The 14,024-nt window shown below is 47.6% G+C and overlaps 1 protein-coding gene across 1 annotated transcript in view; it reads left to right on the forward strand.

Annotated features, from left to right (window-relative positions):
• Window positions 1-4,254: 4,254 nt before the first annotated feature.
• Dhcr24 (24-dehydrocholesterol reductase) overlaps window positions 4,255-14,024 on the forward strand; it is a 29,609-nt gene continuing 19,839 nt past the window's right edge. The window contains exons 1-2 of the mRNA XM_005353502.3: window positions 4,255-4,576; window positions 7,602-7,757. Of these exons, the coding sequence (XP_005353559.1) occupies window positions 4,346-4,576; window positions 7,602-7,757 (387 nt within the window). The 5' untranslated portion in view covers window positions 4,255-4,345. The remainder of the gene's footprint in view (window positions 4,577-7,601; window positions 7,758-14,024) is intronic.

Raw genomic sequence — 14,024 nt, forward strand, 5'->3', positions numbered from 1 at the left:
TCTCTCTCTGTGTGTGTGTGTGTGTGTGTGTGTGTGTGTGTGCATTCGAGAGGGTGAGAGTGTCTGTGTATGTGGTGCCTCTCTCACTCTCTTTCTCTGTGTGTGTGTGCATGCTGTGTGTGTGTCCGCACCGTGTATCACATGTGGAGACCAGAGCAGGAGGACATGAGGTGTCTTCCTCTCTTGCTCACCTCCTTATCGCCTTCAAACAGGATGTCTCACTGAACCAAACATTCTCCATTTCTAGTTAGAATGACTTTCCAGAGCAAGCACTTGGGATCCACCATCTCCACCTCTAGTGCTGAGGTTACAAACACATGCATCCATGCCCATCCTACTGCCAGGGTTTTCCTTGGTCCTCCTCTGTCTCCTGTGATGTGTTTCTCCTCAGCCTTCCTAGATGCCAATGGTAGAGTTCTCCACATGGTTCCAAGATGGTCCCCTGAATCCATGACCAGTTCTGTAGGTGGTGGTCTAGGTTTTTACCAATCCAGTAAGTATTTGGAAATTAGGGAAAATATTAGATTCTCACCAGTGGTGGATGTTACAGTTAAACCAATACTGACCTTAAATACAGAAGGAGAAAGAAGAGGGGGAGAAGGAGGGAGTCAGGGAAGAGAACTAACGTTATTACTGTTCCTACTAAGGGGCTGGGGATGTAACTCAAAGGTGGAGTACATGTCTACCATACAAAAGCCCTATGTTTGACATCCAGAAGCAAAAAGAAAAAGAGAGAAAGAAGGAAGGAAGAAAAGAGGGAGGGAGGGAGGGAAGGAGGGAGAAAGGGAGGGAGGGAACAAAGGAACAAAGGGAGGTCACTGCTGGAGATTTAGATCAAGTGAGCTGTGACAGTCTAGAGCAGTTTAGCAAGCATCCTTATGCAATTGGTGTTCAAGCCACGCTTTGATAGTCCCCCAATCAAGAGAGAAGATCCAAGTGCTGCAAAGACCCAGACCATAAGAGCCATACTCCAGCTTCACTGCGTGCCAGAATAAGACAACAACAAATTACTTAACCTCTCTGTGTCTGAATGTCTCCATTTACTTAGAATAATCCCTCTACCTGATTGGAAAGACCAAATGATCTGAGAAATTGTACTATACACATACATGCAAGAAATGCCTGCACTCTGGTGTTGAATAAACTGCTTAATTGGGGGGGGGCTGTGTTGATTAGACTGTATTTAACAGGAAGGAAATGGAGAATTACGTTCTAGGAAGAGTGGTGTGTGGCCAAACTATCACAGGGGTTATTCTTAATTTCTGGTTGACCTGTGAAATTCCCATATTCTGACTGACCCCGTTTTCACGCCTCATCAACCGTAGCTAATGTGCACTTATGAGGAGATTCATGGTCAAAGCAGAGGCTTTGACACTCTGAAAAATTAATAATTGGCTCAAGATTATTTCTTTTATGATGTCATTCCTGTGACCTTCAGGGTCTCTTCTGTGTGTGTGACTGAGACCAGAGAAGTAATGCCAGGGGTTCGTGGAGAGGAGAATCCCGTTCCAGAGAGGTAGCAAGAGGGAGGTTTTGGAGAGACAGGACCAGTTTGTAACTCTCCTTGTGTGATGATTACAGGAAGCCTAACAGCTAAGGTAAGTTGTCTGGCCGTATATTCACTTAAAGTATAGATTAATGGCAGAGCTCGGGGTGACTTTTCTTGTTCAGAGAATGGCAACCCGAAGGGTTAGAGCTCGTAAAGAGGGAGAAAGAAAGAATCCCAAGTCCAAGCAGGGAGGGAGAGAGGCGAGAGACTGCTCTGAGGACGGGCTAGTCCCTTTCATTGGACAGCTGTTCCTAAAACTGAATTTTTCAATCTACTTTTATGGGCTTCCTTCTTCTCTTCCCAGGGATAAAACTATCCTCATTAGTAATTTTCAGTTTCTCCTACAAAATACTCAACGCTAGTTAATTTCTCAGTTAAACTTGCTGTCCAGATTACAGTCCGCCTGAACTTTCCTCAGAACACTTAACTGCCAAAATAAAGTATTGGTTGAACCCCTGCTTCGGACAGGGCCAGAGCGAGACACTGTATACTCCCTTTCTGCTGACGGCCTCTCTGGGTTGTAGCTTCTAAGGATACAGCGTGACACAAACCTGTCGCTTTTAACTCTCTAGAAACTACCTTTACAACATGAAATAGCAGAGAACTCACTCAGCAAAATGTTTGCTGTGGGGAACCTGAGTTCAGGTCCCCAGCCTCCATCTTAAAAGCCAGGTGTGGAGGGCAGTCAAGAACCAAAGGATGGGTCCCCAGGACCTACATGGCAGCTCTTGACTGAACCTCCAATTCCAGGGGACTCAATGCCCTCTTCTGACCTTCACAAGATCCTGACACACGTGAACTCATGGAAGCATACACATATAAACACAAAACACACACTTATAAATACATACACATAAGAATTTAAAATTCCAGACCTGCCCCAAGCTTGATGTCTCAGTACACACCTGCTCCCAGCGCTGGGGAGACAAAAGCAGGTGGATGCCTTAGGACTTGCTGGCCCGCCAGTCTAGCAAGCTCCAGGTTCAGAGAAAGTCACTTTCTCAAAAAGGAGGATGGAGAGTGATTAAGAATGACATTCAACATCGAACTATGGTCTACGCATACACACACCAAGAAAACTGTTAAAATTTTTAATATTATAGCCGGGCGGTGGTGGCGCACGCCTTTAATCCCAGCACTCGGGAGGCAGAGGCAGGCGGATCTCTGTGAGTTCGAGACCAGCCTGGTCTACAGAGCTAGTTCCAGGACAGGCTCCAAAGCCACAGAGAAACCCTGTCTCGAAAAAAAAAAAAATTAACCCAAGATGAGGTAATCGTTTTGACCAAGAATTAATATGAGGATTATGAACACGTATTATACATTTGAAGAACGTTTCAGTTTGGGTAAGCTCCTGTCACAGTTGAGAAAGGCAGTTCGGGCCTGGACTGCTCCCTTTTGAAACAAACAAGCTCTGGCTTTGAACTTTGATTGCGATTGGTTATCCGAACTCCCACCTACATTCTTCGGGTATCCTTTGGTCAATAGACGGGTATGTCGACAATGCCCTAGTCATTATGCTACAAACTGGAAATTCTGAAGTGCTGGATTAACAAGGTGTTGTTTGCCCTAAAGCTCCTGCAGGAGTGGAAGCCACACAAAGGGACAATTATACAAAAATGGAAAGAACTGTGAGTCTCTGAAGAAAGAACACGAAGGCAGTTTGTGAGGTGGCACCGTGGGACCTCCAGGCTGTTGTACTGTTTTAGCCCAGTGGCACGATGGGAAAGGGCATGCTAGGGACAGATTCACCAAAGACATTGCCATAAAGGATGGCAGCCAGGGGTGCCTGAGTGTGTGACCGGGCAAAGGTGAAAAGGGAGGGAATCAGGAAAGGCATGCAAGGCAGAGAGGGGTCTGGTACGTGACGACGGGTTTGAAAAACAATCTCCAAAGATTAACCTGTTCAGAGAAAGTACAAAATGTCACTGTACTTAAGTTTCTGGCCAGGTCAGAGACTGTTCCATAGCCTGAGCCTGATTGCTCCGCAAAGCCAGGACCATGTGCTCGGTTCTCACTCTTAACCCAGGGCTGCGGTGCCCTTGAAGCCCTTTCTGTCTCCAGGCCTCCATCCACTTCGACCTCACCTTGGAAGAATGCCACCATCACCTCTGTGCTTTTAAACCGCTAGACAGGTGGAATTCACACCCTATCGTGTTTAAAATAGGGTCCCAACGACCCACGGGCCAGAACTCCTAAGGGGGTTAGTTCAAATGCATTTATGATAAATGCCTTGAAAACTGAAAGGATGCCGCTTCTGGTCTTGTGCACGTGGAGTGATTTGACCAGCCAGGGTCAAGGCCAGGGGACTCTCCTGCCAGGGCTGCTGGGTGGTTGTCTGGAGAGCGTCCCACCCTCGGGAGGTAACCCAATGCGCAACTGCTTGACGCTGTTTCCACCAGAGGCGACTCCTAAGTGGAAGATCATGGTGGTCCCACAGCCTCCAGGGCGGGAACCCTGAGTCCCGCCAACCCGGCCGCGGGCCGACCCTACCAGCGCCCCCAACCCGGGTCAGCCCCTCCTCGCACACCGGCTAGGAAAAGAAGGTGGAGCATCCCGGCTCCCGCAGCCAATGAACGCAGCGGCTCCCTGGTCCGATCCCCTGCGCGGCTCACCATTGGTCGCCGCCTGGGTCTCGGCCCACCGAACCTTGGCGACCCAAGCCAATCGCGAGGCGGCGGGCCCGACTTACAGGCTCCCGGGGCGGCGGCGGCAGGCTCTGAGCCGGCGGAGCTCGGAGCGGGCTGCCGTGACTGGCGGCGTGAGCCCGCACCCTCTCGCGCGGCGCGCCGCGACGCCATGGAGCCCGCCGTGTCTCTGGCCGTGTGCGCGCTGCTCTTTCTGCTCTGGGTGCGAGTGAAGGGACTGGAGTTCGTGCTCATTCACCAGCGCTGGGTGTTCGTGTGCCTCTTCCTGCTGCCTCTCTCTCTCATCTTCGACATCTACTACTACGTGCGCGCCTGGGTGGTGTTCAAGCTGAGCAGCGCGCCGCGCCTGCACGAGCAGCGCGTGCGGGACATCCAGAAGCAGGTGATCAGAGCGGGGTGCGGCTGTGTGCCGGGCTAGCGGTCCGCCACGCGGCGGTGTGCCAGGCCAGAAGAGCGGGCGTGGGAGGGGGGGATCGCGAGGACCCCGCGTGTGATGGGGGCGGGGGGAACGGACTGCCCAGAGGATGAGACGGAATCAGCAAAAGCACTGGGGCAACTAACTGAACCTTGCTTGGAGACTTATGGAGTGTCCGCTAGGTGCAGGGCATGCGCAGTGCCTGGAAAACGAGGGACCCTAAACCTTCAGAGGTGGGCCATAGTCAGGTAACTCATTTAGGCCCCTGCATTCCAGAGGAGGAATGGCCCCCGGGAGGTGCTGCTGGGAAATGAGCCAAGTGGAGAGATTGGTTGAGCAAAAGGTAGGGAAGCAGAGGAGCACAGGCAGTGAGAGCAAGAAGGTTAGAAAGTCAGTTGGGAGAGGAGCCTTATGGTAGGAAAGAGGTGAAAGTTTTGTTTTGTAGTCCGAGGTGCTTTGGGCGCCTTTCGAATAAAGGACTAAAGAGAGAAGGTGGACTCCAGCTCCCAGCCCCATGTGCAGTCACGCGGCACCCAGAAGTAGTTGTCCGGCACCCACTAAGTAGATGATGAGTTTACATAAGCTAGCCGGCACCTAGGCTGAGACACCTTCACAGTGGAGCCGTCTTCCCCGATCCAGGGCTGGCATGGGCTCCCTCTGCCCCTCTTATAGTATCTGTTAACCGGCATCGACTTCAGAGAGCGTCTGCTTCCTGCTGCCGCCCTCGTGGCAGCCACCCTCTTGTTCTATTTACTTCGTGCAGTGTGCTGCAGCCTGAGCCTGAAGGTGCAGGCGGACTGACCTCCAGACCAGAAGACTTTGCCCAGGGAGACGAGCGTGCAGAAGGTGCTGCTGTCAGAAGCACTTGGCACTACCAGCCTAGCTTTTGGAGCTCACCCCACAGCTCTGCTGTTCTCCTACCCTGCCTGCACTCTTCTTCCTAGGTCTTTCTGTGGGTTCAGGTCCCGCATTTACCCGCTGGATGCCCTGGTCAGGTTGTGAGCGCCTGAAGACAGGACTGTTATCTGACTGCTCTCCTGGGGGCCAGAGTATATTAATGGGTGCTTGTTCATGCAAACTAGATGGAAGGATGCGCTGTGAACAGGGAACAATGGGGCCCAGGCCTTTCGTGACTTTGATTTGCTGTCCATGGCCACCTGGTGTCTGGTACCTGTTTTACTAAAATGAGGTTTAAGTTGTGAGTCCTGCCCGGAACAACACAGCTGTTAAATAGGGCAGGGACTCACGTTGGCTTGGGATAAAGAGCCTGAACTCTCGACTCCCTCAGCCCCATGCTTTCCAGCCCATCCCATGACTCTGGTTTCGTTGCCTCATGCCTGGTTTCTTAACCATAACTGCCTGAGTTGTTGCCTACCTTCTGGGCCCTTCCTGTCTCTCTTGAGAATCTGACAAAGAATGGTTTTTCCGTACTTTGCTTCTTTGTCCCAATCTAATCGATGTTCCAGGCTTGATAGCGCCTACCTGTGTGACCCACCGTCCAGCAGCACCCCAACTCCTCTCGTTCACACTCTGTTTCCATAAAGTCTCTGACCGCAGAGTCAGGCAGAGCTGGATGGTCATGGAACTCACCTTTTGTCCTTTTAACCGCTGCTCACAGTAGTGCCTTTCTGCTAGACCGAAAGCTGCCTCCCCATCCTGAGTCCTCTGACAGCTCCAGGACACCTTCCCCAGAAGTCTGACCCTTGACATGACTCTTGCAGAACATAGCTGAAGCTGGTCTTGAGTACAAAGGGCCTCCCTACGTTGTGTCCTGAAAATCCAGTAGTACAGCTGGCTGAGGTGTGACTGAACCCAGGACCCTCTCTCCCGTCTGTCTCTATCTTGTCTGCCGTGTCTTTCTTGGCTCTTCTTCCTGAGTTAGTTGACTTTGCTCTCCTGGGGTGCTGTCTTCCTGTGGAGTCCCCCACAGTCTCTGGCTTAGATTCAGCCAGTGTTGCTCCCACCTCAGTAAAGAGAGTGTGGCCAGCCGGGTGGAATCAACCTTCCTGGGTGGAGGAAGAGGAATTGGTAGACGCAGATGAAGAGGCAATGGACGGTCCTTGGATGCCCTAACTACAGCCATGCATTGTGCCTACCTTGTCCGTCTGCAGGGACAAGATATTCTTTTATCCCTCACCAGCATGTCATCCTCTGCACCCTCTCTGCTCTGGCATGGAGGTTTTGCCAAAGTACTACTGCCATTGGCTGGCTGCTCCTTGCCTGCACCTCCTCTCCCTGTCAGAGTGGTACATGAGTTAGCATGTGAGATGCTGACAGCCGGGCTTGGCACGGAACACGCTTCATAAGTAGCTGTTCTTCTGTGGACTAAGCCCATCTGTCTTCTGGTCTTCCCTGCTTTGTGATTGGTCAGTCCTGGCTATGAATCTGGGTCTTGCCAGCCACGGGTTGTATGATCTTAGACAAGTTATTTTGCCTGGGTTTCCTCATCTGCAAAAGGGGGGGCAGGTCACCTCAACCTCCTGGGATTGAGAGATTAAGAAGACAGTGTAGAGTAGGTGCCTTGTCGGGTGGGTGTGCCCTGGAGATGATAATCATTTTGACAATCGGTCTGTTGCCACTGTAAAGCCTTTCCTGAACTTTCCACTTAATGTTTTCAGGATACTTTGTTTTCTAGTTCGTTTTTTTTTTATAATTTATTTAACTTTATTTTATGTACATTGGTATGACGGTGTTAGATCCTCTGGAACTGGAGTTACAGTTGTTAGCTGTCATGTGGGTGCTGGGAATCAAACCTAGGTCCTCTGGATCTAGTTCGTTTTTCATCCTTTCTTGTACAATAGCAACACATTTGCTCTCCTGTTGGCCTTGTGAGCCAGGGAGACTCCACAGGGTAAGGCCCTCAGGGCTTCACCATCCTCCTCAATGGTACCGGGTAAAGGCATCTTTCCCAGGCCTCTTATCCTGGAAGAGGACCCGTGAGCCATTCTGGGGAGCCAGACAGAGCCAGCTAAGTCTCACCCTGTGGTTGCAGGTACGAGAATGGAAGGAACAGGGCAGCAAGACCTTCATGTGCACGGGCCGTCCTGGCTGGCTCACCGTCTCGCTGCGTGTTGGGAAATACAAGAAAACCCATAAGAACATTATGATCAATCTGATGGACATCCTGGAGGTGGACACCAAGAAGCAGGTGAGAGGCTGGGCTTGGAGTTCAGTGGTAGAGTTTACCTAGCATTCACAGAGACAAAGAGCCCCGGGGGGTAGGGAGTGGACACAAAATCAAGTGAGACCGTGCTGTACCCTGGCTCTGAGAGCAGATGCACACTTCCCCATGTGAGTGACTCACGGTAAAATGTGTTCAGTCAAGGACATCCCAGAGTGGACAGGACCAAGGCCATCAGTAAAGGCTCTGTGTAGGCAGTTTCCCTGTCCTGCAGTCACTCTCAAATAAACACACTAAGGCTTATATTAATTATAAATGCTCAACCAATAGCTCAGGCTTATTACTAACTAGTTCTACCCACCCATGTCCTCCCGAGCCTCACAGCCACTGAGAGAACAGTCATGTAAGCTGAGAACTCCAGGGGATCTTTTGATCGTTTTAATTTCATAAAAAAAATTAGGGATGGAGAAATCACAGGCAAACATGGGTGGCGAAAGAGAACCTGCTTACCCCTTCCTGGTGTGCTTTTGGAAAAAAAAGGTGTGTGTGGGTGGGAGATAGCCAGGAAAGGGGAACTTGCCCAGAAGTATAAACACTCTTTGGCCCAGCTACTAGTTCTACTTCTTAATGTCTTCTGGGTCTTTTAGCTAAGATAAGGTGTAATCATTCTACTTCTCCAAACATAGCTTAAGGAAAAGGGAATTGGGCTTCTGTGTAATCAGAGATCTTCAACACACAGATTTTGATTACATTTCTCTAAAAGAACAGTGCAATATCCAGCAACAAAAGAGTTCCTGAATACAATGTGGCCACTTTGATATCATTTCATTACTGTGAGACCCTGGCCAAAGTACACGTGTCACTGTGTCTTCTCTAAGACAACTTTTTGGATATATGCCTGGCCTATAATAAACTGCACCTATTTAAAGTGTGCAGTTGGGTAATAAATTTTGACTATGAGTTTGACAGCCTTGCACCAGTGAAACCATTATTAAAACACAGCGGAGCATACCCGACAGCCTTAAAAGTTTACTCATGGCTCTTGGTAATTTTTTCCCCTTAAGCCCCTCCCTACCTGTTCCACCCACAGCATTGGGTTAACAATGTTCTGCTGCTGTTGCTGTAAATGAATGCTAGAGACCATTGACAGAAGCTGTTTAGTGCATACTTTCCTGGTCCGGGTTCTCTAAAAGGGTCATTTAAGACATGTCCATTTTGAATCACTTGTGCCTGGCACATACTGTAATGGCATAAACGAATGTTAATGGAGAAATAGACTTACAGAACCACCGTTCTGCAGAGACCAGGAAAGCAGAAGTGAGTGCGGCCAACCTCGCCAGATTTATAGGTAAACAGCCTGAGGCGAACACGCCCCCTAAAGGGCGGGACTTATCCCTACACACAGACTGTCTGCTAAATAGCATCCTTTGCGTGGAGAGATCAGTTTGTTTAGCCATTTACCTGCAGGTGGACATCCGGGCTATTTCCACTTTGGTCAGGAACATTTCTGGGCAGACTTTCTGTAAACATGCAAAGTCTTCCTTTGGGGCTAGAGAGCTGACTCAGCTCTTGCCGAGGACTTGAGTTCAGCCCTTGTCACCCACCATGTCAAACAGCTCACTAAGCGTCAGGGAAGCTGCTGGATACCTCTGACCTCCACACACACACATACACATAATTTAAAAACTAAAATGGGGACCAGAGAGGTGGCTCATCGGTCAGTCACACGTACTGTTTTGTAGAGGACCCAAGTTTGGTTCCTGGCACCCATATACAGGGTTGACAACACTTGTAACTCCAGACCTGGGGACCCAAAGCCTCTGACCTCCAAGGGCACCTGCACTCGTGTACCCAGACACAGATATGCACAGAACACATAGTTTAAAACAATACAAAGAAATCTAAAAACAACAACAAATCTTTATAAGTCTCTCCTTGGACAAACGGGAAGGAGAATGGCTGAGTCGCAGCAGGTGGATGTTTGTATATGTTTAAGGGCTTGGTCAGGTTGTTTTCCTAAGGAGTAGGCGCATTTTACAGTACTGTGAGCAGTGTGTGGCCTGCTGCTACACATTGCTGGACCTGTCATAGTGGTCCTTGATTTTAGCCGTTCTCGTGTGTGTGTGTGTGTGTGTGTGTGTGTGTGTGTGTGTGTGTGTTTTATGGTGGTGTCTCCTTGTGATTTTAGATTGCTCTCCCCTAATGACTGAAGACCCTGGCCATCTTTCCATGCAGATACTGGCCGTTGGCATGTCGTCCTTCTGAGGCCTGCTCAGATCCTTTGCTAATTTTTTTTTTTTTTTTTTTTTTTTTTTTTTTTTTTTTTTTTTTTTTTGGTTTTTGGTTTTTGGTTTTTCGAGACAGGGTTTCCCTGTGGTTTTGGAGCCTGTCCTGGAACTAGCTCTGTAGACCAGGCTGGTCTCGAACTCACAGAGATCCGCCTGCCTCTGCCTCCCGAGTGCCGGGATTAAAGGCGTGCGCCACCACCGCCCAGCCTCTAATTTCCCTTTTGCTTTATGTTTTGACCTGGGGTAATTACATGGATGTTTAGTTTCCAGATATTTAGCAAACTCCTTCTGTCTCAGATTTCTGATTTAATTTAGCTATTGCCAGAAAATTTAATGTTTTCAACTTAAAAAAATAAATACTCCAGGTTAGTATTGTGTGTGTGTGTACGTGTATGCGCTCTTGTGAGTGCAGTTTGGACTGACATGTTCTACAAATGTCAATTCGGTCTCATGGCTCATAGTCTTGTTCAAATCTGACTTTGTATGTTTCCTCCCCACTCATCGTGGAGACTGAAGTCGAACTGTTATTGTAGGTTTGTTTATTCTCTAGTCATGTATCGGTTTCACATCATGAATTTCACAACTCTGTTACTAGACATAAACAAACATGTTTAAGGTTTTCTTAATATCCTTTTGATCTTTTTTTTTTTTCATTATGAAAAGATGTAGCTCAGGTTGGCCTTGAACCCCACCCCTACTGCCTGCCCTCAAATGCTGAGATTACAGGTGTGCACTACCACATCTGGCCGAGATTGCCTTTTTAAAAAAAATTGTCAGTTCTAGTCTTCCTCTGAAATCTTAGTCTGATATCGATAAAGCCACTGCCTTTTCATTTGACCAGCAGTGGCATGATATGTATTTCTTTAATCCTTTTCCTGTTGACCTAATAAAGTGTGTTTCTTCTAGGCAGCACCTGGTTGGGTCTTGCTGGTCTTTTAAATTGAACCTGGCAGCCTCTGTCTTTTAATTGAGGTGGTGAGACCGTTGTCGTCTAATGTCCTTAATTGATGAGGCTTGAACCTGTCACCTACTGCTCGTGATGTCTGCATTTGTGCCTCATTTATCCCCTGCTTCTTTTTTCTTCTTCCCTGCGTTCTTTTGGATTATCAAATGATCTTCATGATCCTGTGTTAGCTTCCTTTAAGGTGGATGGAGCACAGCTTCAGGGTTCCCAGTACGTGTTTTCCTCCAGGTCCAGTGATGGTATCTCACTTCGCACACGGTTTAAAGACCTGAGGACAATGAACTTTTAGGTCCTCCCTCCCGCCCTTTGCTCTATAGTCACACTCTCCCTAGCTCTGCGCTGTTACTGTCATTATTTTAATAACCAGTTGCCTATTAAAGAAATTTAAATAAGAACATCTATTTGTCCATAAAGTAGTTACCGTCTATTCTAGAGATAAATTTCTGTCAATTTGATTTCCTTTTGTCTGAAGGACCTCTTAACATTTCTTGCATATGTTACAATATATACACACGCACATTTTCCCAGGCTGACAGGTATTTTTCTCTCAGTACTTTGGAGAAGTTACTCCACTGCCTTTGCTTGCATTGATTCTAGCAATAATTCTGTCGGGTTTTTGTTTTAATGTATTTAATTTTTACTTATGTGTCTATATATGCACACACATGCATGAGTCTCCATAGAGTATAGAAGAGGGCATCAGATCCTGGAGTTACAGGTGATTATAAGCCACCCAACATGGATACTGGGAACTAAACTCATAGCCAGGTGGTGGTGGTACACACATTTAATCCCGGACTCAGGAGGCAGAGACAGGCAAATCTCTCCCTTTTTTTTTTTTTTTTTTTTGGTTTTTCGAGACAGGGTTTCTCTGTGGCTTTGGAGCCTGTCCTGGAACTAGCTCTGTAGACCAGGCTGGTCTCGAACTCACAGAGATCCGCCTGCCTCTGCCTCCCGAGTGCTGGGATTAAAGGCGTGCACCACCATCACCCGGCAAATCTCTAAGTTCGAGGCCAGCTTGGTCTACAGAGCAAGTTTCAGGACAGCCACGGTTACACAGAGAAACCTTGTCTTGAAAAAACAAACAAGCAAACAAAAATAACAAAAAAGAAGGAATACATGTGAAAAAAAGAGAATAGCACCCCTCTTAATAGGCTTCTCCCCCCCTCTCTTTTCTGCTAAGAGGTTTTTTTAATCACTGCGTTTGAGCAATTTATTGTGATGTATTTTGGTATGATTTTCTTCTTAATTTTTGGGTTTAGAATTTGATAGTTTTTTTTTTTTTTTCACTGAAGCTTTGGGGATAATTACTTTTTTTCTGCCTCCTTTATCTCTCCTCCTTTGGAGACGGCTATGACAGGTGTGCTAGGCCTCTTCAGATTCTTCAAGCTATTTCTCCTGTCTCTCTGTAAATGGTTTCCATTGCCCTCTATTTAAGTCCACTAATTTTTCCTTTGTAATTCCCAGTTTGCTATGATTCCAGTCCATTGTATCTTTCATTCCAGACACTGAGTCTTGCTAATATCTTTTGGTGGGTGTGGGTGTGTGTGTGGGTGTGCGCGCACACACACACACACACACAACGCACATGCTGAGGGGCACATGCGGAGTTCAGAGAATAGTTTTCAAAAGTCAGTTCACTCCTGAATTCTGTAGATTGAACACAGGTCTTCAGGCTTGCAAGACAAGTTCCTTTCTCCACAGAGCCATCTTACTGGCCCTCAAACTTAACTATTTGAACACAGAGAATTCAGCTGGTGTTCCTGATTGCTCTTCTGTTTGTTAGTTCTAGTTCTGTTTTGCTTGATGGGTTTTTCTCATCATGTAGTTTCCTGTATCTTTGCTACCTGTAAGTGTTGACTGGACAGTTGTGACATTCTGACCTTTTCCTAGTGGGCTTTGGGTATTGCATTCCTACATGTCTTGAGGTTGTATTTCTAGGAGGCAGCTAAAATCCTGGGAAACAATTTGATCCTCTTGAGTCTTGATTTTCTTAGGTGGGAGCAGAGCACCATCTAATCTGAGTTAGTTGTTTCCCCAATACTGAGGCAAGGCATTATAAGGACTCTGCCCAAGGCACTGTGCATCAAGTTTTCCAGGCTGGTTTATGAGAGTGGATGCTAGGCCCTGGATGACATTCTGGTGTCTTTACCTGTAATCTTCCCTGATGATTCTGCTCCCTGGCCTCAGCCTCAGGAGATAGGTTGCATATGCTGTGGTCCCCTTTTCAGTTCTTCCAGGAGTTCCTCTCTGGACAGCACTGTTCTGAAACTGTGCTGCAAACACGTTTCTAGTTGGTCCTCTGGAACTCTGGTCTAGAAGATCATAACGATGCAGGCTCCACCCGGGTTTCCCTCCCTATTCCCCTCATTCTGGGCAGATGAGAATAGTCTCAGAGCTTGCCTTGTTTGTTCCCTGTCTCTCAAGTATCATTAACTGTTTAGTAGGAAGGGCAGAGCAAGCAACTTCCAAAACTAAGAAACAGAAGCAGCTGGCTCTCTGGACAGTCACCCAAGGTTCCTCTGAAACAGTGGGACATCCATCTTCTGCTACAGGCCCAGAATATATGACAGACTTTTCTGTGAAGCAGGAATTTGGAAGGACTGTCCTACCTTGTCTTAGCAAAGTTCAGCAATTGCCTGCTTGTGTCCTGCTTGTCCAGTTTGGACAGCATACTGTCAGCAGTCAAGACAAGGGCGGTTTGTTGCCCAGTGGCTAACTTTGCCACAGCAAGAGTAAACTCCATATGGAGGTTCTTCGATATCCATTCCTTTTTTGGAATAAATTTATGCAACCAGGAGCAGATGTGTCTCACTGTCATGAAAAGCCTTAGGATGGACTAGAGAGATGACTCAGTGGTTAAGAGCACTCTTACAGAGGATCTGGGTTTAATTCCCAGCACCCATGTGGCAGCTCACAATTGTCTGTAACTCTAGTTTCAGTGGCTCTAAAACCCTCATACAGATATACATGAAATCAAAACACCAATACACATGAAGTAAAAAGAAATAAATTTTTAAGAAAAGCCTTAGGTTATTTTTT

Source organism: Microtus ochrogaster, chromosome 10 (assembly GCF_000317375.1).
Source record: "Microtus ochrogaster isolate Prairie Vole_2 chromosome 10, MicOch1.0, whole genome shotgun sequence".
NCBI lineage: Eukaryota > Metazoa > Chordata > Mammalia > Rodentia > Cricetidae > Microtus > Microtus ochrogaster.